This window comes from Prenolepis imparis, unplaced genomic scaffold (genome assembly GCF_030444845.1).
Source record: "Prenolepis imparis isolate NDT839.2.m4 unplaced genomic scaffold, iyPreImpa1.0 SCAF_9, whole genome shotgun sequence".
Taxonomy (NCBI): Eukaryota; Metazoa; Arthropoda; class Insecta; order Hymenoptera; family Formicidae; genus Prenolepis; species Prenolepis imparis.
Window position 1 is genome coordinate 10253240 of NW_028141167.1, and position 25962 is coordinate 10279201.

Below are 25962 nucleotides of genomic sequence, written 5' to 3' on the forward strand. Positions count from 1 at the left end.
TCGCGCAGATGGAGGGGCTGGTGCGGGAGATGCAAGACCCTGAGAGCGGGGTACCCGTGCGCAGCCAAAAACAATTTCTCACCTCGATCCCTTCAGCGTTCATGGGTGAGTGCCATCGGTACCTGCGTTGTGGAGTAAACGTAACCGGCCATCACGGCCAGGACACTACAGTAGGCTGCCTGCGTGTTGCAGGTTACGACCTCATCGAGTGGCTGATGGAGCGGCTTGCCATCGAAGAATCAGGTACGGGCTCGTATGTGTCTACTACCGCGCTGTGTGATCGTGTCAGCTGTCCCCTTTCCCCTTTTATCTCGCTCGCTCGTTCGCTCGCTCGCTCGTATACACTCGTCACTCGTCTCGCCACGACGCCGCAGCCAACACGCGCAACCGCAACCGCTCTTGCCCGAGGATACGCTAACGACCAACACCATCGATACTCTCTCTCGCTTCGCCGTTTCCGATCCGCATTTGCATCGATACTTTCCGCTTGGTGCCTTTCAAGTATCGATTACATATTAACACATTGCACTAATATACGCAGGAGATGGTATACTCTTTCGTTCGAGTCGAATATCAATTATTTATATATCGTTGATTATCGAAAATATATATATAACGATGATCTTACACACGCGAGAAAATTCGCCAAGCGTTCTTCCGCGACGGACTGAATATTTCTCGCGGTTCTTTTCGGATGCGAGCGACGATCCGCGTGCAAATAAAGAAATGTAAATTTCGTTTGATTACGGTTCCGTTTCGCCGCGCGAGGCGAACGTATAATTCGAGTGAATTTAGCGAGAATTAATGTCCTCGTAACTCTCGGTGAGATAGTTGAGGAAGTCGCGGATAGTATTTATGGAAATACCGAGAACACATTTACGTACGCGACAGGTAAATCTAATTGAAACCGAATTCATTATTCGATAAGTAAAAAAAATGTTTCGAGTTGATGTTACCTCCCCGACGAGAGCACCGACGTCAAAGCAGCGCACAATTATATTTCCTAAAGATAGCAAAACTATAATTTAATACGTGGACATCGACGTATATATATACATACGTTCGCTGGAAAGAATTGCAACAGACAGATTGTACTAGAAATACGACACACAGAGCAATGTCGCATCGTTTGAGAGAACCTGCACGACCCTAAACGACAATTAGAGGCTTTTGTCGATGTAAGCGTCTCTTCAGATATCAAAGTGCATTATTATGTTTGACAGTAGAGGCGGTCCATATTGCTAATCAACTATGCCAGTATGGCTACTTCTTCCCAGTGAATGACTCCAAGACACTCACTGTAAAGGACGATAGCTCTCTGTATAGATTTCAGGTAAGATACAGCTTCCGAGAATGAAGAAAAAAAAAAAATTTTTTAATTCTTTCGTTCGGAATTATCTAATTGCTTATCTTCAAAATTGATGCGCGTAGACACCCTATTATTGGCCGTGGCAACACAGAACCCCTGACAATGTCGAGTACGCGATCTATCTGGCTAAACGAACTCTGAAGAACAAACAACGCCACGCTCTCGAGGACTATGAGATCGTACGTAATGATATCGCAATAAAACAAGCAATTGACATATCCATTTAAGGACACTCGTAAAATTAAAACCGTACTGTCTTTAGGAAGCTTTGAACAGCCTGCGCAAGAACTTGCAGAACAAATGGGATATAATACAACTACAAGCAGAAGAGCAGGTGACTAACTCCGTCGCTATCGCGCAATTATTTTTCATCAATACATACACGCATATATACATATATACACGCACCAGTGTGTCCTATAGAGATAGAATACAAAGCAGTACTATCATATTTTTTATCAATAATAAGCATCTTTTTTCTTTGACAAAATTTTCAGAAATATTCATCGTTTTTATCTACATATAAATATCTCACTTTTAAAATATGACAATATAGTACATCTGTTGCTTTTTTATTATTCTTGTAAATGATTCTTCGTATAAAATTTTGATTCTGTTGCAATTAAGTTTAATATTTACATTATACATAGACATTATCATCTATTTTTATATAAAAGCGAGAAAACACATTTTGCTGCTATTATTGCTTTTATTTATTTTATATCAACTCAAATCAAATTTCTTCAAATGTTAGTGTCATTATAAAAATATAAATATTGAATAATCATAAGAAAATTATCAAAATTTTTAAATAAAAAATTATTTACACAAAAAATCAAAAAATAGCAAATGCATATTAAAAATGCATTGTCAATATGCATATTAAAAAGTGAGATATCTCGAAAATTAATATGTATAATACATATTAGCATATTAAAGTGAGATATTTCGAAAACAATGCATTTCTGGAAAATCTGTTAAAAAAAAAAGATGTTTATCTTTTGACAAGGAATACGGTAGTATTAGTCTGTATTCTAGTATCTTTTATATAGTAACACACATACACGCATACATATATGCGGTTCCACGTAATGTGAAATTTCACATATTCGATCACGCGACTCCTTGAAATGATTGTGTGGATTCAGATACGCCTGTCCAAGGAGCGCAAAAAGGGGGACAAGATAGTGAGCGACTCGCAGGAACGAGCATTTTGGAGGGTCTATCGGCCGCCACCCGGTTGTCTCAGTAGCCTGGAAGTCGTGCCTGTACCTACTCGTTTTCGTCCTGGACTTCCACGACCACCGTCACGGAAACGCACCCTTACCGATTTGCAACGTGAGGTGAGAACGCGTCGATTAAGATTTTTATATCCCTGTTTAAAGTCTCGACTTAACTACCACACGTGCGGGTTAATCTTCTTCATTTAGGTGGACCTTTTACGGAACAGTTTGACACGCACGAGGATAAAGGTTTCGACTGCGGTCGAAAATTTGAAATCATACTTCAACACGTACATGGAATACGACCCGATGTTCGTACAGCCGCAACCTTCCAATCCATGGATCACCGACGATCATATGTTTTGGCAAACGAATAGCCCTTTGTAAGTAATGTCGACATCTATATATATGTATGTTATCTAATATCGTTGGCGAATCTATTGTATAATAATAATATAATAACTTGATCGCGCGTTCAGAGTGGAAGTTCCTACGGAGAAACGTGTTAAACGATGGGCGCTGTCGATGGAAGAACTTATGTCTGATTCTACAGGTAAAATTTTAATCGTATTAATACAACATCGTCTTCATCCCGTTAGCGAATCTTATAAACAACGTTCTCCCGCAACAGGTTTACAAGAATTCACAAATTATTTAAGAAAAGAGTACAGCCACGAGAATATCAGATTTTGGCTGGCAGTGAAAGATCTCAGGCACAGTTTCCAAGCACAAATACCTGACAAAGTCAACGAAATTTTTAGGTACGCGCGTTATTACATATTATTTAATACTTTAATTTGTTTGAAAGAAAAAAAAGTAATCTATCTATGACGCGTTTAAACGAGCAGAGAATTCCTGGCGCCTGGAGCTCCCTGCGAAATCAACATAGACGGGAAAACTATGGAGAAGGTTCACCAGGAGATGAAAAATCCGAGCAGATTTACATTTGATTCCGCCGCGGAGCATGTATATACGTTACTCCTGAAGAAGGACTGCTATCCTAGATTTATTCGCTCCGATCAATACCGTAATCTCTTAGCCGCTGGTGTGCAACCTTTACAAAAGAAGAGGTAGGCTCTCTCGTTATTGCATAATATAAACGTTTTATAAAAATGTTTCGAAACTAAAGCGAAATCTCCGTTTGACTTTTCCACAGATTTTTCGTCTTCGGCGGCCAAGCCAAGAAGAAAGTTTCCTCCACTTCGACACCGACGTCTAGCACTTTACAGCACACTAATATAGGTAGCGGCGGGGGAGGGGCAGGGGGCGGCGGCGGCGTTAGCGGAAGCGGAAGCGGCGGCGGTAGACGAAGGGGAAGCGACCGGAGCTTATCCGGAAGCGCTCACGAGCTCACCGTGTGCGGCGTCCGCGACGTATCCTCCGCGCCGCGAGTGCCGCACTCACACAGCCAATCGAACCTCACCGACATCCCATACAGGTACGCGGTGCTTGGGGGACCCCGGAAGAGCGGTCCCCGGAAAAAAAAAACAAAAAAAGGAGAGAGCGTATCTGTCCCTCGCGCCGTTCTCCGGCGGTATACTCTATATGCGCTTTTTAGCATGCTCTTATTCGTTCGCGCGACACCGCGGGTGGGACGTGGCCGATATACGATAGGCTTATCCGTGCGCGTCGTATTTTCAGGGGAGATCTACCACGACTCATAAAGATACCTTCGAGGCCTAGTCCACGTAGTATTCAGTAAGTCACACGACCGATGCATATCACGGTTCTCTCTCTCGATTAAGTGTGGGAGCGGGCGGCAAACGCGAGGCGCGCCTTCTTAATCTGCGTTCGCGCTTCCTTTGCTCTGTCGTCTCTCCGGATGCCGATTTCACGTATCTCGAGAATGACACGAGGAAGAACGCGGCTCGAGTGATTAATTAACGCGCTCCAGCGCACGCACGCTCCACTCCGTACCTTCGTACATCCAGACTCTTTGGCAAATCCTCTTATCTCGGTGTGTGTTTGAAAAACTTTCGCACTCTCCAAGAAATCATATGCGTTTATGGAAAGCTCACTAAAATATGCGTGTAAAGCAGTATCATTGGTACCCTAATTGTATTGGCGATATTACGATGCCCTGTTGTCTTTGAGATCCTCTTTCATAAAAATCTCAGTGTTTTTGAATACTATCAAATACTGTCCTATATTTGCGCCGAGTGTTTCAAAAAGGCTGCGTTAATTATTCTGTCGAAATATACACGCGTGCGTGCTGAAGAAAATAATTAAATTATTATTCACTGATATATATATATATATTTTTTTTTTTCGAGAAAATAATTTACTATATATACCCTATGTGTATGTATATGTATTTTGAGAGAATATTTAATTTTATATTATATATAAAATTATATTGTCTATAAAAATATATATTATATATAGTAGTTAATTATTCTCTCGAAATATATATACGCGCGTGCTGAAGAAAATAATTAAAATAATTTAAAAAATATATATTGTTTTTCTTTTTGAGACACTCTGTACAATTAATGTTGATATTGTGTTGTCCGTATCAGACTTACTTATTTCTCTGTGTTCCTATATCTGTAATATATACTTTATGCAACACATGCGATACTTGTCAAGCACATTAATCTGCACAAAATGAGAAAGATATGTATCCATCTCTTTATATATGTCGTACAATTCCTTTTCTGATAATTTATTTAATATCCCGTAAAAAAAGAATTTTTTTTCGCATAATCGCGAAAAGCTACGTTGTATTCGACAATTTGCGCGACACAAGGACTCTGAGGATTCAAACTCCACGAAAACACGCGAACCGTCCAGATCCGTCATAGGATGTCCCGGAATTATCACTCGTTGCTCGGACCACGGATTTTTCCAACAGGATAGTTCCGGGACACCTGGCGCACACGTATGTATAGAGATACCCATACTTTTCCTAGTCGTTGAATGGTACCACAGCATGCATGTATCGACCGATTGAGTTGAAAAAAGAAAAAAAGAAAAAAAAAGAACACGCGTACAGACACATACAGACAGATACACGCACAGACGCAAAAACACGTGTAATACACCGCGGAGAGCAAACGGTGAAAACTAAATATAATAAAGTTCCTGTTGTCAGGGATGCTGGCGCGACGGAAGCAGCGGTTCGCCCTATGGACGACGTATGCCCGTGGGAATCCGTGCCGGGTCCGAGCACCGAGCACGGTGCGGACGTCGCTGCCTCTGGAGGGACAGCGTCAGCTGATCAGGCCCGACACGTGTGGGACAGCGGCGGTCATATGACAGCTCACGCCGCCGAGGCAGCGCGTGCCTCTCGCAAGAATTCGGCGCAGCTGGACTCGTGCAGCTCGTCGTCGGACGTCAGCCTCGCCATCGCGGAAGTCTCCGAGCGGCTGCGCAAGTCGTGTAGCTTGCAACATAGCGGTAGCATAGGTCGGTTCGCAATCTCGGCAGACATCCGCGGTAGGGAGGATTGAGGGAAATTCTTAATTAAACTATAACTGTTTCTCTCGGAATGTACAGGTACAGCGACTTCAGGCCCCGGCACGATAACGCGAAACTATTCCACCTGCTCGGCGAGCGGCCGTATCAGGCTGTCGGAGATGAGTCGCGCGTCCGTGTCATCCTGCAACTATCCGTCGCCCCAGCAATCATTCGAGTACTCCCATGTGGTCGTCGAGAAGGTGGAAGAGAGATCGTTCCTGGAAAAAATCGTGCCCGAGGAGGAGACGCCCGCGGAACCCGTCGTCGTTAAAGAAAGCCAGCCGAGTCCCAAGTAAGTTTTAATACGTCATACATTCGTACACTAAATATTTTCAACGAATCATGAAATATCGAAAACGAAAGAGCCCTATTTTCCTCTATTCTCAGGACGAGCACGAAGGCGCCTCTGATCAGCATAAGCGCGATCGTGGGCGATCTACCGAGCGACAACTCGACGATGGAGAACATCGACGAAGACGCGAGCGAGAGCTGCACAGCGAAGGACGCGGGGGAGATGGTCGCCGAGGTCGACTCGCGGGCCGACACCGGAGCGGACGTGTCGCCGGTGACCGAGGAGGAACCGGCGACGACCGAGGAGCCGCCGGACGAGGCGCAGGTCGTCCCTGTCTGGGAACCGGACACCCGACAGGAAGACCGACCGGCGACGGCGCAGGCGGCGCCTCGGGAGCAGAGTGACAATAATGTTAACGAAGTATGCCCGTGGGAGGACGAGTAAGTACCTGATGACCTGATCCGACCTAACCTTAGGATTACGCTTGCTCTCCCCTCGAGAATATATTCATCGTTAAAAAAAAAAAATTCTCTCCGTACTCACACACGTAAATCTCATCTCACGTTATAATGTTTTTTTATTCGTACGGAGCTCACTGTCTGTTTCAGGGAAAACTGTAGAGTGGATGCGCCCTATGTAAAAACCTATGCGACTTTAGGTTACCTGTAATTTTTGTGTCGTGTTGATATTAAAAAAAAAAAGTATCTTTGCATTTTACATTTACAACAAATTCACACAAATTCGATTTCGATTTTCACTTTGATCCACTTTACCGAGCTCGCGTGTTCAGACCGTTTCGTTACGCGGCGAAGCTTCGATTATCACCGCGTTAATTAAACGATAAGTATTTCTTTTTTTTGTTGGAATAAAGCTTGCGAAAGTGTTGAAGGATCAACTAATCAAACGAGCACTCAAATGCTATGCAACTATGGATAAATGACGGTGTTTTGCCCGCAAAGTAAAGGGATCGCGAGCAATTTGCTCGATAGAATCGAGATATATTTCGACGCGAAAATATATATACGTCGCAGAACGATACATCGGCATCTAGTCGCTATTAATATTTACACGTATGGCCTAACGATCTGTAGTTTAACGATCCGATTCGTTTGCTCGGAGAGTCACAAGGATTCATAAAACATGTATGAATCCATTTAAATCTCTTTCGTCTTTTTCCGACTTCTATTAACCTACTACTATTTATCATCCTACGCAAACCAAATTAGGGAATGCGTAAAAATTATTTGTCAAAACGTTAAAGAGAGACGGGCGCTGTTGTTTATAGAGACAGTAGAGATTGTAGTCTCTAACGTTGTTTGTAGATTAAACCGTAGTTTAAACCGTAGATCGGGAATCTGATAGAAGAAATGTGCCGCGTGAGACACAACAAGTAGATAGATACGTAATAGATCGTATCATTCTGTGTTGAGTAAATGGCAATCGCCAGACAGGGATAATTAGCAAATGAACTAATGCGCGCGGATTGGGAACTCGTTATTCTCGTTTCGATCCATAGTATCTCGCGTAAACGCGCGCTCGTAGGGTGCTAGCCAAACTTGAGCCCTTTGGCCGCTCTCCATGGTCGTGCTTTTCCCGGATACTCGCTTCTTCGCGAATCACGCGTTCGCGAAACGTTACGTTTCGATATGTCCCGTTATGCGTTACAGTATATAAAAAACATGATTCGTTTAGCCCACCCCAAATTCACCGGATTTTGATTAAGAATTTCGTAACAAAGAGATGTCGCGATTTTCAAATATTCTCCTCAGAAAAATATACATTCTACTGATATTGCATCCCAATGCGTGGCGCGTAACTATAATTTAAGTGCATCGATGTACACGTTTTCGTCTTACTTATTGTTAGAGTAACCGCCTAGAGTTTAGCGTGTCTTACATTGTGTCTTACGAGCGTTCGATATTAACTATTGACAAATTTATCGTGACCTGATATATCGTAAGTGTCTAAATAACAAATATTTCGTGTTATATACACGCCACTTTGTCGTAATCGCGTCGAATTGATTAATCGATAATAATCGACAGCGATCGCGGCGACCTTACGGCGTTTTCACTCGTTGATCCTCGCTTGAGCGAATCGCGCTCGCGAATTGACAAAAAAAAATAAGTAAAAAAAAATAAAAATATAATATCCGTGCGAATTTTCAGAATAGCATGTGTTAAATTCTTGGAATGTCCGTTTCGCTATCGAATCTCTGGTCCTGTTACTGCCCCAGGAACTTTGATTCGACGCTACAAACCGAAAGAGAGAAAGGCTATTTAAAAAAAAAAAAAAAGTTACATAAATCCTCGATGTTTCTTCGTGTCTAGTTTTAAATTTAGAACGAAAGAATTATTATTACACTAATTACTGACAACACGCGTTTGTCTCATATTCAATCGCGAACTTTATGACGATTATCTGACGGCCGATTCCTCGTTTTCTGCAATGGGAAAAATCGAATTTAGCTAATGGAAACGAAGAATGATCGCCCAATTATGCCGCGTTTAAAAAAGAAGAAAAAAAAAGAGATGGAAGAACGAATGCAGAATACGTGATGGATTTTAATATGCTTGCCATAGTTTTTTTTTCTGACTGAATATTAAATTTTTATATCTCAATTTATTTCAATGTAAAAGTTCTTCGATTATCGATTTTGTAATTATTTTCTATACGCAATAGCAAACGCGTGAAGCATTCGAAAACGAAATATACTCGATTTTAAGTAATTAATTAAGTGCAACGAGTCGCGTACGACTGGTCTGGACACGCGAGCGTAATCATAAGGACTCTAAACAAGTATTCATGAAACGATCGTACTGTTAATTCAGCAGCTCAACTTAAGTATCATAACGTTCTTATGATAGGTTAGCCAATAATAAGATTTAGAGTAAAACACGTCCCGCGCGAGATTGTCGACAGGAGGAAATGAAAATAATAATACTACCGTACGCGCGATTTCGTTCGCAATCGCATAAGCGAATCACCGAACTGCTTTCTTTCCATTCGCCCGCGTAATTTTCTTGTACGAGTTGATGAGAATTGCACTACGGTGAAAACTTTAAGAGGACTCGCACGGAGGACTCGGAAAAAAAAAACTCGGATGTGTGCTGGGGAAAAAAACGCGAAATCTAAGCAGTGAACGAGCCACGGAGCAAATCAAAAAAAAAATATTACTCGCCTAAGGACGCTATTCTGTGTAAATAATTTCCAATATCATCGCGTATACGTCGCACTTTTTCTCGTGTCTTGAAAGATATAAATATTCATCGCAAGCCAAAGACCTTGTTGTCGTACAACGCGGGGGCGCGCGCAAGTTTCACAAGGTATCCCTTCGTGTTCTGTGTGCTTAGAATCGCGAGGTGAAAATTTTCCCGTATTTGTACGGCAATTTTCCCGTATTGTAAGATAAATGATATATATATATATATATTTTTAAGTTAATAACGTTAATAATTATGTTAATTATATATTACTAGTACACTGTTTAACTGCAATTTGTATAATCAAACGAGGATTTCGACTCCATTCGTCGACGATCGTTTAGCATAATTAAAAAGAGAGCCGATGGATCGTTGCAATCTTGAGCGCGCATCCCTCACATATCGCATTTTGTATAACTTTAAACCGCGACGCCTGGTGTACATCGATTACACTTTTAGCATGCCATTTATCAGAACTGCAGGTTTAGCTCGGGAAAAGTTATGTCGAGAGAGATTATAATAATGTTTAATATAAAACACACTCTGAAACATTGATAACAATCCCTTTGCTATTCCGCGGTTGCAATTAATTCTTCAGCGTTAGAAAAGGACGTTACAATTATTTCGAGCATAATTATAATCTGGCAGAGATGGCACTTATATAATATAACGAACGAAATGTGATTAGCGCTCGCATAACTAGCGTATCTAGGCAAAATGATTATAGTTATATGAATAAAGTCTAGAATATCTTTCTAAAATATAATGTATACTGCTAAAATATTATTACGTAATGAAAGAGATTAAACTTGCATAAATTATTCGTGTTTTGCAAGTTGCACTTTTTTAAAAAAGTCTGTAAGATCCGGTGCCACGATATATATATACATACAATATATATTGTAACATTGCTTTATACAACGTTTCAAAGTGTTTCGTTTTATAGAATGTTTTCACAGAATTGTACATATATTGTTAAAATAGTATTTATATATATTTTCGTCATACATTTATGGATTATATTTTTATCTAGATATAACGAGTAAGTAACATTTTTGTAATAAACGCAATAATATTTTTATTGCATTTATTACGAAGTTGGAAAAAAAACTGTCGCAAAATAATTTTCATTTACAATTCCCCCGAAAATAATTGTTGTTATTATTCAGAAAAAAAATACACCGCGATTTTCCATAAATTGGTAAAAAAAAATGTAGAGAATATTTTTATTATTAGAAAAATCTCTAAACGTGGATCTGTCCGATCTAACGAAAATTTACGGAATTTAGACAACAATATGCACCAATTAAAACCCAGCGCACCATTGCTTTTACGCTGGATTAACATTTAATTATTCCATTTGCCATGAATCTCTGTAATTAGTCGAGTGCGATATTATTTTGCGCCAAAATGCGAACTTTCGCATATTCGCATAAACGTGAAGCAATTGTTCAAGTGTGTATTTTCACACAGCCTAAAGATGTAAATGCCATCGATAAGCGAGTGAAAAATTTTGCGTATGAATCTATGTACTAGATTTAAGATCCCCAGGCATCTTAGAATTTAATTACCTATGGACGTAAGAGTTCCCTAATTAATTCTGAGGATTCGGAATTTTAAGGACTTTACATCTATGTCTTTTAGTATGAATCTGTTGGTTCAGAATGCTTGATTTTAAAGAACGAATTCTCTTACGAATATACGCAAGGATCTGAGATATATCGGTCCAAAGATCTGAAAATTTTATTCGAACTTTTTCGAATCTCTTGTTAATTAAATTTATTTTAAATTTCGATTTAATCGCGCGATTAAAAGCAAATTGTATTTTTCTCACGCGATGTATTGAGCATAAAAATTTAAGAGAGATTCACACATTTACTGTTTTTTTTACAAAAACATTTTGCACAAAACGCGTATGGTGCCATATTTACAGAGCCTAAAATGAAAATGCTAGTGACAATAGTATATGTTGCGTCGTTAAACTTGCGACAAGAAAAATGAAAACGAATTACGTAGAAACAAAAATCATTTTCAAAATTTATACTCCTCTCCCTTGTTCCTTAATTAACTTGTCGCGTTGGAACCGAATCGATGTCGTTTCGATTATTCCATTTTATTATCGCAATTACTATCGCGATCAGTTTTGAATAAATCTGATCGTAAACACTGTGATTTATTTTTCATTAATCTTAGGATTTTCAACTTTCTCTCTCTCTCTCTCTCTCTCTCTCTCTCTCTCTCTCTCTCTCTCTCTCTCTCTCTCTCTCTCTCTCTCGTAACATTATTCGACATTAAATAGAGAATAATTAAAATATGTGCTTTAGAATTCAGAATGTCATGTTTAAATTGCACTGCCAATCGAGCGATAGTTAAATCAGAATCATATTTTTAATTATTTAATAAATGCGGTAACGCAACACACACCTACATAGAATGGCGTGATGCGTATATATCATCGCTATCGCACAACGCAACGACATCGAATCGTCGAGGATAAAGTGAATGAACACAGATATAATGATTGAAATCACTCACCGGGCAGCAATCCTTTCGCCTTTTCGTCGACGCCGTCGTTTTCTCGTCCGTTGACTCCTCCATTTCGTTGTCGCTGTCGATGTCGTGAAGACGCACTGAATTGCAGTCACAAATTCATCAACGCACTGATAAAACGGCTGTCCGTTGCGCTAAACCATTTACGAATATCGAGAAGTGTCTTAATCGCGATTGCGTCGGCTAATAATCACTCGATCCTTCCATTCCATTTCCGACACGCACAATGCACAATTTGAACGAATAAACGTCCGTTTCGACTCCTCCATTTCGTGGTCGATCGTGAAGACGCACTCAATTACAGTCATAAATTGATCGACGCACCGATAAAACGACTGTCCGTTACACTAAACCGTTTACGAATATCGAGGTGTCTATTAATCACCATTGCGTACCCAATAATCACTCTCAAATCATCGCTCGATCGTCCGATTTCATTTCCGACACGCACAATGCACGATTTGAACGAGTAACTGACGCGAAGACTGCGACGTCATACGATACGTATACGTAATCCGATCCAGGGGGGGCAACTTTCGCGAGAAGTTTGCGCTTCCTCGAAAAGAGACGCGAAGGCAACTTCGCTCTATTCACGCTGATTGTGGCGACGACGGCGACAGTAACGAAAATCGGGAATTATATTGTTAATCGAAGCGAGCGCGTTTTAATTATAACATTCCACGATTGATTGCCAGTTGCATCGCTCGATCCGACACACTCCGCACACGCAAGATTTACTTTAGACCGCAAAAAATACACAACATGCAAGGACAAGTATAGAGCGATATCGACGCACGATCCCCCCACTCGACGCGACTGCGACGCCAGATCCCCCTATCCCCACTCCCCACCCTCTCGACCACGTGACCGCCGCGTCGACGCGCGCGATCCTTCCCCCACTCCCCCACTCCCGACTCGGTGCGCGACGCAGCGGCGCACGATCCCCCCCCCCCACTCCAGTGACTGATTCGACCTTCGACCGTCGCGGGAGTGGGACGTAGACAGCTGAGCGCACATATGTATAGAGATTATAGACACGTATTACATCGTTTGTGTGTGTGAGTGGAGTTATAATAAAATAGAAAACTTTATACTCTTTCGTATTCTAGTATCAAAATATAATTGCACATTCAGTTTGGAGTTGATACGTGGATCATTATCATACTTAAATTAAAATGATTGACAAACGTGTGTTACATACATAACCTTATTTAAACAAATATTTCATATTTCTGATTATATTGTTATACACGTATTTGTGTGTTGCGATTAAAGTTTGTTTGAACTGTTATTAACGTTATATAATAATTATATTAATGTTCTTTATATATATTTAATCTCTCTCTCTTTCTCTCTCTCTCTTTTTTCTTTCTCTTTTCATCGCGCTTCTGAAATTTTGCGTCCACGTATCAACGCGAAGTTGCCAATGCGAGTTTCGATCTACTGTTTATATCGATATATGTATCGCACACTTCCGTCATGTCGAGAGTACTGTGCAAAGTGACGCGACGCGACGAGCAATTTCCTATTGCATTGTATTATTTACTCGTTCCAAGTGCATTATCGAGTGTATGACGCGTAAATAGAGTAAGTCGGGAGTGCGAGTAATAAAGTGATCGTGGGCTGATCGTGGAGCTGCTTTAATTAGTCGCGATTTTGCGACACTCGCGGAAAAAATGGAGCTGTCGACAATGAGGAGACAACGGCGCTGCATCGATCGGTGAGTAAATTCATCAATTGTGTGTTCGAGTGCAAGGATAATAATTGCGTCATTTTTTATATTCGCGATGATTCGAGGTTATTGTGCGAAAGAATATGTACAGTACACATACGGAGATTCTATCTCTTTCGTTTCGCAGTTCTGTGAGATAGCATATTACACAAAATCATAAAAAAAATTTCTCCCATGATTTTCCTGAGTAGGACTTGTTCTAACCTTGAATAATTTCTTTACACATTCTAACGCGAAAAGTTAATGTGCAATTCATTCGCTCACTCTCGCAATCGCGTCGTCCTGAGGACGATATTCATTGAAACGATAGACGCATACCAAGAGCGTTCTCAATCTGTTCGTCCATGATCGAAAAAAAAAAAAAAAAATCGACGCGATTGTCTGCGTGTCGCGATTAATCCTCTCACTCCTTCGAAATAATTTTATTAAAAACATTTAAATATTTTTTGTTAGATTTAATACTGCAGTATAATATATGTATGTGGATATCTATAATTATTATGAACTCTATTTAAATATTATTGAAACAAAAACAATAATTTAATGTATTTTATTTTACCTCATTATTAAATAATCCAACGAAACAAAAAGTAATATACTTGTAATAAAATAGTACAAACATTATACGTTTAAAGCGGGAATGAGAGGATTAATAATAGAATGGGAGAATCGTATTAAAAAAATATAGAAAAAAGGGGAGGGAGAGTATTCAAATAATTAAACCGCAACCGGCCGCGGACGTTAATTAGTTGCTTAGCGATTAGCAATAAGTAACAAACAGATGATACCTTTGTATTATTGTACACCTCGCGCTAGAATTTGGCGTAGCACGAGTTTTGACTTGACGCGCTAATATTACGCACTTTGGTGACGATATAAATATAAATATATATATATATGTATATATATATATATATATGTGTGTGTGTATGTATATATATGTATGTATATAAAGAATATGTTGTATATGAAGAGAGATATGAAGGAAAAGGAGGAAAGAAAAAAATGTTACTATAGCGTTGTAAACGATAAGAGAGAAGGCTTTAGTGTATATAGTTTTGTAAAGTGTTAATTATAGTGAGGTCTCTATAATATATATAAATATACATATATAAATATACATATACATATACAGTACATTGCTGCGAAAACGTACGAACGCATACGTTTTCCAACTGGTATGATTAATTATTATATGAATTCACATTATGTGGCGATTGGAAGCGCAAATTAAAAAATTGGTAAAACCGTCGTTTCGTTAAAACATAGTTGCATACTAATTAATAATATATCGTACGTAAGATCGCGGAGATGCGTTGATGGTTACGTATATAATATGTGATATACGCGTAAAAAAAAATTTTAAGCTGTCAATAGAGAATGTCCTAATATTAAATATCATAGTGCCATTACGCAGCTTCTTGTCACTCACCTGTTACCTCTCTCACGTTTCAGAGCTTATCATTTTTTTTTTTTTTGTATTTTACAAGGTATTTTATAATTACACGCTTGTAGAAACAATTTTGTTTTTCAATTTTCCAGAGAAAGAACGTCTACGAAAAGGTAAGAGAAATTTTCTCATAGGAAAATTTTTTTCGCAAAATTGTCGAAAGGTGTGAAATGCAGAATATTATATAATTGAATATTTTTTAATCTCTATTCGGCGCAGTTACGCGTATTCACATCTCACATTTAACGCTACATGTGGGATGTCAATACCGCGGTTACGGTTTACAATAGTTTCAATAACAGTTGCAACGATCAATCGGGCAATCCGATGGATAACGCATGCAACGTCTAAGGCAATATTGATCAGCGCCGGGTTTGTAAGCGATATCTCCAATAGCGTCGCACGTGTTTCTGTAAACATATATATAGGTATCGATAAATAAGAATTAGAAAAAATTGAATGCACGGATACATCGCATTAAGAATTACGCAATTTATTACTTAAACTTGTATGCATTGATCGATTTAAATACTCACAGACAATGACAGACATCCGACGGGCAATTTGACGGAATACGTATGCAATTCACTTGACACCAATTGCTCATATTTTGCCTGTATCGATAAGCTGGGGTTGGCTCGCACACTTGAACCCTGAAATTGTGAAATATCCATCGTGCATGAATGCCGCACGAGCGCGAAAGTTTCTTCAGTTCTTAATATATCGATTCTCACCTAAGTGGCCGAGCTAGCGGGGCGCTCGTGAATTTCGGAGCTATGGAATACAGTTGGTAAATAGTATTTTGATACAAAAATTGCGGCGGTATCCCACCGGTGCTGGTGAGGATCCTTACGTCGGCGCAATTGCGAAACGTTTCCGGTCTTCCGCATCCGACCGCTTCCGTGCCATTTTCGCACGTGCCCCACATATTGCCTACGGAACAACAGACGAAATGAGAAATAAAGTCGCGACGGGAGAAAAAAGAAAAATAATGTAAAATTAACCGGTTAAATAATTCCATTGAACGACGCATTGCGAACACGTCAAATACGGCGGTAACGTCACCGTGTATCTGATAATGCCCTTCTTTCCGGTATCGCGTGGAATCTCGAATTGAACGTCTTGCGTCCCAGATACGTACAAGGGATAACTGCAATTAAAATATATTGCTTTCAAGTAATTATACTGATTGTGAAATAAATGGGCGCGAAAAAGAGAGACTTACGAGTCGAAACACTCTTGAGTCGCCTCGCGCGATGGATCGTCGTTAGGACAGAGATACATCTCGAATCTTCCGTAATGATTGGCCGTAAGCTCGACTTCCACATCAATTTCCTACACAAATTGTGTCATTTTAAACCTGCGTTATTAGAATATTTTTTTAGAAATTTTTTTTTCTTGCGTGCAAGTGTGCGAAGAAAATAATGATGTCAGTTGTAAAATGTAATAATGTCGGTTGTAAGATATAATGATTTTTTTCTTTAAACGTGTCGCATGCACGAAAGTGTCAGAAATTAGCAGATTACATTACTTGGCCAACAGTGTAATGCCTGACGATGATTCCTTTAGCAAACTCGCCGCCGGCTTCGTGCGGACGCGGTTGACTTAAATGGTAGGCATCACCGCACACTCCGCACTTACCCTTGTTCTGTTGCCAGTGGACTACAAAATAATTACCATTAATATCTTCAACATTGTGTAGCAAGTTATAATAAATTAAGTTACAGTAAAGTTACAGCAAGTTATGGTAAATTAAGGAGGGTTCTCTGGTCCCGTAAACGAATTTGTGCAAACGAACCTGCGTATCCTCCGCAAAAAAGCTCGTTATCGTTGTAATTAACGGGATTTGGATAGCCGAACCTCCACATTGCGTTTCGCGAGGGCGGATCCATTAATCTTCCATGCCCGTGGATCGCATCGGGCACCTTTTTAAATCACGCAAATGATAGAAGATTAAAAGAGGGAAGAGACAAAAAATGTTGCGTAAGAGAATGAAACTGTCATGTATTTTGCACCTTTCTTCGATACACTTTCTTTCACGTACAACATCATTAAATGGGCGGCCTCGCGTTTACTTTTACTCGCGTGTAAAGTATTAAGAAGGGCACGTCCGCGGGAAAGTGTTGTGAAATTGGAGAACTGTGCGAGGCTATCGAACGGGTATATGTATCGAAAAACGAGTTGGACTTTCGTTGCCATTGGCATAAATAAAAATTTATGTGAGGCACGGAAGTCCGTAAAATGTCTGAATTCGTTATTATACGGACGTTCGTGATAAAGAAAACGGAAAGCCTGTTACAATTTTAATCTTGTTCGTATAATTATTGTAAGGGAAGCGATCTTACTTGCATGAAGAGATATAATATCACAAACAGAATATCGTTTTGTCGATGCCTGGTAATCATCTTTTCCTGTAAAAAATAAATATTACAATTATTAGTAAAATATTCTTGCTCATTAATAATAAATATTTGTGCTCGAAGCAATTTTCTTTATATGTATATACAATATTCATAGCATATAGTTTGAAAAAGTTATTTAGAGGACTTTTCTTCACGCTGTCGACAGATAAATCCATTGCAAAACGAACAAAACAATGCAATATTAATTATTGAATTAACTCGATGAATTATAAAGCCTCGCACTCTTCATTATCGTCGAGGAAAGTTTTCAGGAGCACTTAAGAAACACGAGAACACTATTTCGGATTTATACTTAGGCGTATATATTTAAAACTTTAATAACGAGTTCCGGTTTCGGAAGACGGGGGTGAGAAAATTGCGGTGAACGTCCTTGAATCAGCTGGTAGGAGCCAATTCTTGCGTAAGAAAACGAGGCGCGTATTGTGTTGTTACGACAATAATGACAAGTATACGTGTCGTCGACACACTTGTGTCACACGTATTATTAGGCGGTACACGTAGCATGGAATAGGATCGGCGCCAAGGATCGTTTGACACGTCCTTTTAATACAATCTCGCAGGACACTCACACATCAATTTTTAAATAAACTTTTGATATCTATTCTCTGGTCGATTATACATTAAAATTCATGAATGTTGTCAATCGATTCTTAACATGTCCATTAACGCATCGGGCTGAACGAGAATTCGTTGACATTCATGCGCACACGTGTCATTGACAGCTGATTAGCACGCGACAGATACGTACTGATGACTTAAAAGAGATGGCCTCCATTAAGCTGATTGTGAGACTTTAATATGAATCATTGAAAATATCGTATTCTCAATTCTCAATCAGTTTCTGATTACAATTCGTCGAATTCGTGGGTCGTAATTTCAACAAATAATATTGTAGAGTCACGACAGATGCAAAACTTGATTTAGAAAGAAAATAACGGTACTTGATTTACAATTTTTTTGAGTTCGACGAAATAACTGTGCGTGCTCTCAAACGTGTGTGAATAATCAATGCGTAGCGTATGATTGATGTAGCATTAATTATCGCGTTACTTTACGAACCCTCTCGATTCATTACACATACATAGATGTTCCTGTCTCTCCGTCTCGAGTCCCTCAGGTCTTTTATCGTATAACGAAATCTGCTGCTCAGACAGGTAGGTTTAAACAGGTCGAAAGTGGATCCGCAGCAACAGGATTCTTCAAGTCACAATGGGACACATGTTCGTTTCGTGATCCAAATAAAACGAAAAATTTGTTAAGCCGCAGCCGGTTAACCTTCGCCGAGAGCAAAGCTTTTATCTCGCTTCTATTAAAGCGCAATGATAAACGAAGGAGAACGAAACGAGCGATTCGCTCCAAGGGTCGTCTCGAGAAATTTACGTTTGAATAGGCGAAGATAATGGAATTCAAAACGACGTCGCAAGGTGACGATCGGAGGCATAAATCTGACACTAATAACACCAAGACCGTTTAGTTCTGACAACAATGTTCTTTACTTCTTCCTACGATCTTCTTGTCGTTCCTCGCGATCTTCATCGTCGGAATTTCTCCAACGTAAATCGAGGACCGTTTGCCGCATAAATGCCGTAGGCGGATTTAGAAGAAACGATACTAATCGCGATCGTAAAACCCGAGGTAAATGGAGCTTTGACTTTTGAAAGAAACACAAGTCGAATAACGTGCTAAAATTCTTTCGTGGAGTGAATGACCGCGCATAAAGGGACTTGCGAATCTATTCAAAAATCTTGCGTTAAATATATACACAAGTATATGACATAAGTGCGCAAACATCCCGTTACAATGAAACCTTTTTTTACGGATTTATAGGACGTCTAGTAACGAACCGTTCTTCCGTTAGACTTTTTTCGAATTATAGGATAGGAATTATATTATAGCTCTCTGGCTATCTCCGCTGAATTATATCCCAACTATGTAAGATCTCTCGTAACCGAACTTATATTTCGGACCTAACGACGTTTTTATTGGCTGTCTTATATTATCTCGATTCATAAATATGTCAAGCGAACGAAAAAGAAATGTAAAGATAAGCTAATAATAAGTACGAGCGCATAAGTTATCGACATGTTAATACACGTGAATCCTCGTATTCCTCTTCATATGTTGGGTCAATCGCCCGATTCGAAAGTTGCAGTCATAAATTATCGATCATTCAAGTACAGTCTATTCTATCGGACGATAAACTCGTGAATAAATATTTATAAAAGCTTCGCTTCCTTGAAATAAGTATAAATTTTATTATGCTAAACAAGAGAGAAAAAGAGGGGGATATGGAGGAGAATTAGAAATGAAAACGCTTATTGATTTCACGATAGGTCTCGAAGAGACACGGACGAAAGGTATTCTGTGAGACGACAATAGACAATGAATAAAAAACTACTGCCGAACAATGGACACTTAACAGTACTTTGATAATCGAAAAATAAATCGCAGCACCGTACAGATTGATAGTAATAAAAAAAAATTAATCGCGGATCGGTGGCCTATATCTAATCGTTAATTGTCAAAAATCGAATTTATCGTTCCGGTTCCGCCGGTTTCGAAATACCAGCATCACGAAAATCGCAAGGTAAAAGAAAAACAGACAGAGAAAGAGAAAGGAAAAATGAGATTAAAGTTTTCTGTTCCATCAAGATCGCGATAAGGCAAAACAAAAGAATTCGTCTAAAAGTAAAAGGTTGAAATGCGGTAATCAATAAGTTTAGAGTATTTTATATCGCGATCTGCATCATCTGCATGATTGTTTTGATAGGGATCTACGGGAACTGGAGATGCGACAGGGAATCAACGTAATTATCGGTAATTAGACATGAATTTTTGCATAGATTTCGGGAATTTATATGCGACATTGACCCAGATCCACGATAGATCGTACCCTCGATATCTATTTCGTCGTTCCGGAACGCATTAACGGAATTACGAATGACGATGCACACAAAGTGTACCGTAAAGCAATTATACTCACACACTTGAGTGCACGTGCTCAGCCTGATGATCGAGGGTGCTCAGGTAGACGAAGTTCGGTCGCTCCGAAAGAGCGTTCTCTGTCGCGGATGTCACCCGGGAAGAGACGATTCCGCGGTCGAGAGATCGAACGGGCCCACTCGAGTGCGTTCGCGCGAGTGACAATACGCGCGTGAGCTGCGCGCGGCTCGAGCTGCCCAAAAACACGGCCACCTCTCCACCTTGTGGGCAAAAGGTCTCGAGGCGTGGTTTCCAAGTAAGTCGGATGTGGGCCCGCATTATAGTGGGGACGAATCCCCATCGGAAACTGGAAAATCAATCTACTAATTCGTCCAGGTGATCGAGAAAATATTTTTTCCTGACGAAACGACCGCCTGCATCTCGAATCTGTCGGAGACTCGAGAAAAGATATTTTCTTAGGTCGAATAAGGTATCTCTTGATTGACGACCAGATCGATTCATTACTTTCATCGAAAACCTGTCCGATTTATTTATACTCTCCGTCTCGAGACGACAGCGATCTTATAATCGATTGTTTGCCTTCTGTCATCTGTAATGAGGTCAAGTGCACTGCAAACACTATGGTACTTTCAACTGTATATATTAATAATAATACATGCCCACACAAGCGTATGTACATAATATATACATGCTTATATGTACATATATATGTATGTATGTTATTAGTATAACAATTGAAAAAAAAGAGTTAAAATCGCCAAAATTTAACAATGATTCTTGTCTTTAATTAATGCCAAATTAATTATTCTGCGTGACTTAATATGAAATGAATATTTATGATAACATAAAAAAAAACATAGATATACGTAAATAATAATATACATAAATAATGAAAAAAAAATTTACAGTCGGAAATGATTAGCTCGTTACACATTTAAATGGTAATGTCCAATGAGGAAAAAAGAGTCCGAAATTGTACTTTCACTTTCACCGAATCTCGTGACCGCGCCACGAATGGAATCGCTGAAAATGCAGTACAATTCCTGACACGAAGCACAACGGTATTTTTTGGTGATTTAACAGACAGACAAACAGATAGACAGACAGTTGTGTAAGCAAGGACGACAATTTGATATCTCGCATTAATCAGCAACTATACTTTCGCAGTTAGGTCTCTCTGGCGAAGAGACGTCGACATTTTTTTGCCTTCAAACTTTTACGTACTGCTGAATATCTGTCATTAAAAAATCTGTTTTTTTTTTAATAAAGTGTCGGAAGGAATTTCTGTGACATTTGACATTCCAATAAATTCCAAATTCTATCAATGATAGGATAAAAAATCTTTCTGAGCAGAAGCAATTCGTGCGTAACTCGCGCCCTCAACGGGATTCTCGGCTCTCTCTTTTCACTCGCTATCAGCACGTATCAGCGGCCAGTACGGTACCATCCCTTCCGCAGTGACGACGTCGCGGAGAGCAGCCCTCGTATCCGTGCTCCTATTTTGGACAGAGATGATCGTTAACAAGTGTCATGGTGCGCTAAGTGCGCGAACCTCACTTCGACAACTGCTAAACGGTATTTATCAGTTCGTTCTTCCCTCGAATGTTTGTATAAACTCACATATCTGCTCTCTCTACGAGAACCGATCGGGAAACATGCCGCTCTGTCGCGGATGCTGCATGGTCCACGACAAAATCGATAAATTTGTTCCGACTCCAACTGCTCAGCTGCTAGCAGATTTTAAAGCTCTACATATAAAAGCACGATCCAAAAGTAATAAATGAGATTGATAGAATTAATTTCTCTCATACTCATTCCTACATCTTTAATCAGAGTACTGAGTTGACAATGTATCTTTTACACGTATCATTAATTTCGACATCTCTCTTATCTTATCTGAAATTTTAAGTGACGCTCAGCTAAAAAAAAACGCTTATTTCTGAAGATATTTTCGTGTCGATCTTGAATATCGCAATGTTAATTTTAAATCGGTTTTATACAATGTGTTCTAAAATTATGAATTTTCTCTTTAGCAAGAAGAATTGCCCCTCAAATTGAAATTTAAATATATTTCATCGAAAGTTCTATCGATGTTTTATGAATTTATAGATTATTGTAACAAAACTTAATTAACGATATATATTCATATTAATCTTGATAATAGAATTAATAAATATTGATGAGCAAAATATATTCATATAAATATATACGAGTATCGAACGAGCTGTTTCGAATTTTCAACAACAAATTAAAGTCAGCAAGATATAAATAAAATGGATAAAAACAAGTTTGCACACTTTATTTTCTCAAATAATTTTGCACGAAGAACATGCTGCAGAGTATCTTATTCAATATATGTAATACGAATATACAGATAAGCATATTGTAAACATGTTGTGAAAATGAATATATTGACATTTGCTTGATACAGAAATACACAATGTATTCTGATAGAAATACTTGGCAATTATATTTTTTTCCTGTTTTGTATAAAATTATTCCAAATATAAGATGGAATGTATAAAAATATTTTTTGTTACCGGTTGTATATGTGAAGAGAAAGAGAAAGAAATATTTAAAAAATATTTTTATTTCCAGAAAACAAATCAAAGCTATTATTCGAAAACATCGATCTTGTAATCGATTTTTTCATTGAACATACAGAATCTGTTTTTTAAATATATTTTTGATGTTTAAAGTTTTTATATTTCAAATATTTTATCTATTTGATATTGGAAGAATTACAATCTACTTTTTCTCTATTCATTTAGGTTTTATTTCATACACCCGGATCCTGTATCTTATACCATTGTGACCTAATAACCCACAAGTGATTTAAAATGACAATGATATATTAGACATTCTCTTAATTGGCGTCGATGAAACTAAACATCATATCTGTTGAAATGTATTAGCTACAGTTAAATTGTTTTTATTATATAAATATTTTCCATATCACACTAACACAAGATCCAAAAGCGAAGAGAGAAATTTATTTATACAGATACATATGTATATAGACATTTATAGAAAGATAAGAATATACATGTCTAAGTATAAGGGTATAATATTATTATTGTGCAGGCGTTGCAACAACGTGGAATAGATGCTTAACCGGTTCAATGTCGAGGGAACCAGAAGGGCCGGTAATTACGACGGAAATACCGGGTCCTCAGTCGCGAAGCTTGCTTCAAGAATTGAATGCGATACAAGTACGTCTCAGATGCTGACTTGACTTAATAAAAAATCTATTGGATATATAATATAATAATCATATAATTTATCCATTATTAAAAAGAAGATGTAAAGTCGATACTCGCATATATCGAAGATCGTGTCACCGTTTTGTAGGCCTTTTTGACATTAAATGTAAAATATCTTGCAAAATATTCAATTTTCGGTAATCTTACTTTAATACTTTTATGGACGGAATAATGAGACAAATCATAATTGATGTAAAAAAAACACATAGTTGCAATGCTTTTAAGAAAAAGTATGCAGTTGCATGTTGCAAGTTACATAAATTTTTTAAACAATTATCTACAAAAATATGTATATGCTTATCAACATATACAAGAATATGCAATTAGAAATAATAGGTTCCATTTAAGAAATTGAAGGTGACTTCTATGTGATCTTCAAACGATTATCTATATACATATATATACATACATACGGAATGTTCAATTTTAATCTATCACCCCTCGTAACTTTGCAGGGAGCGGTCATAGAGAAAAATGTTTTATACAAAAGTTTTTTGACCTTAAGGGGGACATAAGATGGTGACATCGGTTTGACGTTGGATAGTCGTTTGAATATCAAATAGAGATCACCTTCAATTTCTTAAATGGAACCTATTATTTCTAATTTCATATTCTTATATGATAAGCATATGCATATATTCTTGTAAATAATTGTTTTAAAAAAATTTATGTAATTTGCAACATGCAACTGCGTACTTTTTCTTAAAAGCAACCATGTGCTTTTTTACATCAATTATGATTTGTCTCTTTATTCCGTCCATAAAAGTATTAAAGTATGATTACCGAAAACTGAATATTTTACAAGATATTTTACATTTAACGTCAAAAAGGCCTACAAAACGAGCCTACAAAAAATGTTCTATATACATATATATAAGCCTACAGAAAATGTTTTAGGACTTATAGAGGCCTTAATTTTTGCAAAAAACGTTTAAACTTTGATTGCAAAAATTAAGGTCTGTATAAGTCCTAGAACATTTTCTGTACGCTCGTTTTGTAGGCCTTGAAGAGACTTCAAAACGCGCCTACCGAAAATTAAGGCCTCTATAAGGCCTAGAACATTTTTTGTGGGCTCGTTTTGTAGACCTTGAAAAAACCTTTAAAATGAAAACCCGCCCATATGCCCATTGCTTTACGACTTATAGTTTGATTAATTTTCGCGAATAACATTCAAAATTGGAATTCTAAAATGTAAAAAACTATAAGTCTTAGAATATTTGCCTTGTTAATTTCTGTCAAAAATTATTATAATCGAAGATAAGGTGTTATAACATATTATATACAACATATAACTATTTTTAACGTATTATTATTTTATAATTTAATTAGCAAATTAACATTTTATTAATATTTTTTGACAGAAATCAGTTGATTAAAACGTTAATTCCTAATTAAGTTTTGAAATAATGTGTTCTAAAAATTAAAATAATATATTTTAAATAATATGCATGTTATTACGACTATCCTTCTAACAAATTCGTCCTAAATTTTAATTCAACAGTGATTCATATATTACTTGAATATGTCGAAAATTGAAGATCATATGTACAATATTGAAAATAATGCGTAATCTTTCATAAATATGTACGCTAAAGACGAGACGCGTTACAATGTTGTTAACATCTGTGACTTCAGCAAGCATCTTCCGTACAATTCTTCGTAGACTACGAAAAATCCTCCGGTAATTATATAATGGATGTTGACGGGAACGCGTTGCTGGACGTTTATATGCAAATCTCGTCAATGCCTCTAGGGTACAATCATCCGGCGATGTTGGAGGCTCTCGCCGATCCCGTTAATCAAGTGAGTGATATAAAACCGCTTTGGCGCGGAGCACTGGATTTTTTCCACATACACAATTTGCATGCTAATCTCTTTTACAGGATACATCACTTAAACCTTAAATGCATAGCTTACACAACTTGATAAGCTTCCTTGAATAATCCAGATTTCTTAGAATATCTTTCAAGAATCATATTTTTAAAAATATATGTACGAGTTATTTCGCGTTATATACAGGATATTCGAGCTATATAAAAATATTTGACAGTTATA

The 25962-nt window shown here is 38.2% G+C and overlaps 3 protein-coding genes across 17 annotated transcripts in view; 1 reads left to right on the plus strand and 2 right to left on the minus strand.

Moving 5' to 3' along the window:
* Positions 1 to 12219, minus strand: part of Mical-like (MICAL-like protein) — a 58422-nt gene extending 46203 nt beyond the window's left edge. The window contains exon 1 of the mRNA XM_083047294.1: positions 12082 to 12219. The gene's annotated coding sequence lies outside the window, so the exon portion shown is untranslated. The remainder of the gene's footprint in view (positions 1 to 12081) is intronic.
* The window catches only part of LOC145941269 (4-aminobutyrate aminotransferase, mitochondrial-like), a 35574-nt gene that overhangs the window by 7467 nt on the left and 2145 nt on the right, over positions 1 to 25962 (plus strand). For 2 of the 15 annotated variants that reach the window (XR_014426149.1, XR_014426150.1), the window contains exons 3-18: positions 9 to 243; positions 1224 to 1333; positions 1432 to 1548; positions 1632 to 1703; positions 2518 to 2712; positions 2800 to 2975; positions 3072 to 3145; positions 3224 to 3353; positions 3441 to 3662; positions 3749 to 4030; positions 4234 to 4290; positions 5687 to 6000; positions 6091 to 6343; positions 6415 to 6783; positions 21998 to 22219; positions 23729 to 23856. Coding sequence is in view for 8 of the 15 variants with exons in the window: in XM_083047299.1 (XP_082903425.1) it covers positions 9 to 243; positions 1224 to 1333; positions 1432 to 1548; positions 1632 to 1703; positions 2518 to 2712; positions 2800 to 2975; positions 3072 to 3145; positions 3224 to 3353; positions 3441 to 3662; positions 3749 to 4030; positions 4234 to 4290; positions 5687 to 6000; positions 6091 to 6343; positions 6415 to 6783; positions 6952 to 7012 (2667 nt within the window). In the remaining 7 variants the exon portion in view is untranslated. Of the gene's footprint in view, positions 1 to 8; positions 244 to 1223; positions 1334 to 1431; positions 1549 to 1631; positions 1704 to 2517; positions 2713 to 2799; positions 2976 to 3071; positions 3146 to 3223; positions 3354 to 3440; positions 3663 to 3748; positions 4031 to 4233; positions 4291 to 5673; positions 6001 to 6090; positions 6344 to 6414; positions 6784 to 6951; positions 12089 to 13157; positions 13817 to 15370; positions 15392 to 21997; positions 22220 to 23728; positions 23857 to 25542; positions 25711 to 25962 lie in introns of those variants that run through there. The other 13 variants (XR_014426154.1, XR_014426153.1, XR_014426155.1 and 10 more) reach the window with 13 other exon arrangements.
* Positions 14166 to 20908, minus strand: LOC145941280 (uncharacterized). The gene is made up of 9 exons (XM_083047330.1): positions 20685 to 20908; positions 17624 to 17689; positions 17077 to 17203; positions 16810 to 16940; positions 16504 to 16613; positions 16283 to 16428; positions 16013 to 16211; positions 15815 to 15931; positions 14166 to 15688 (listed from the first exon to the last, which is right to left on the minus strand). Exons 2-9 carry the CDS (start codon positions 17681 to 17683, stop codon positions 15571 to 15573), a joined length of 1008 nt encoding a protein of 335 aa, XP_082903456.1. The 5' UTR covers positions 17684 to 17689; positions 20685 to 20908; the 3' UTR covers positions 14166 to 15570.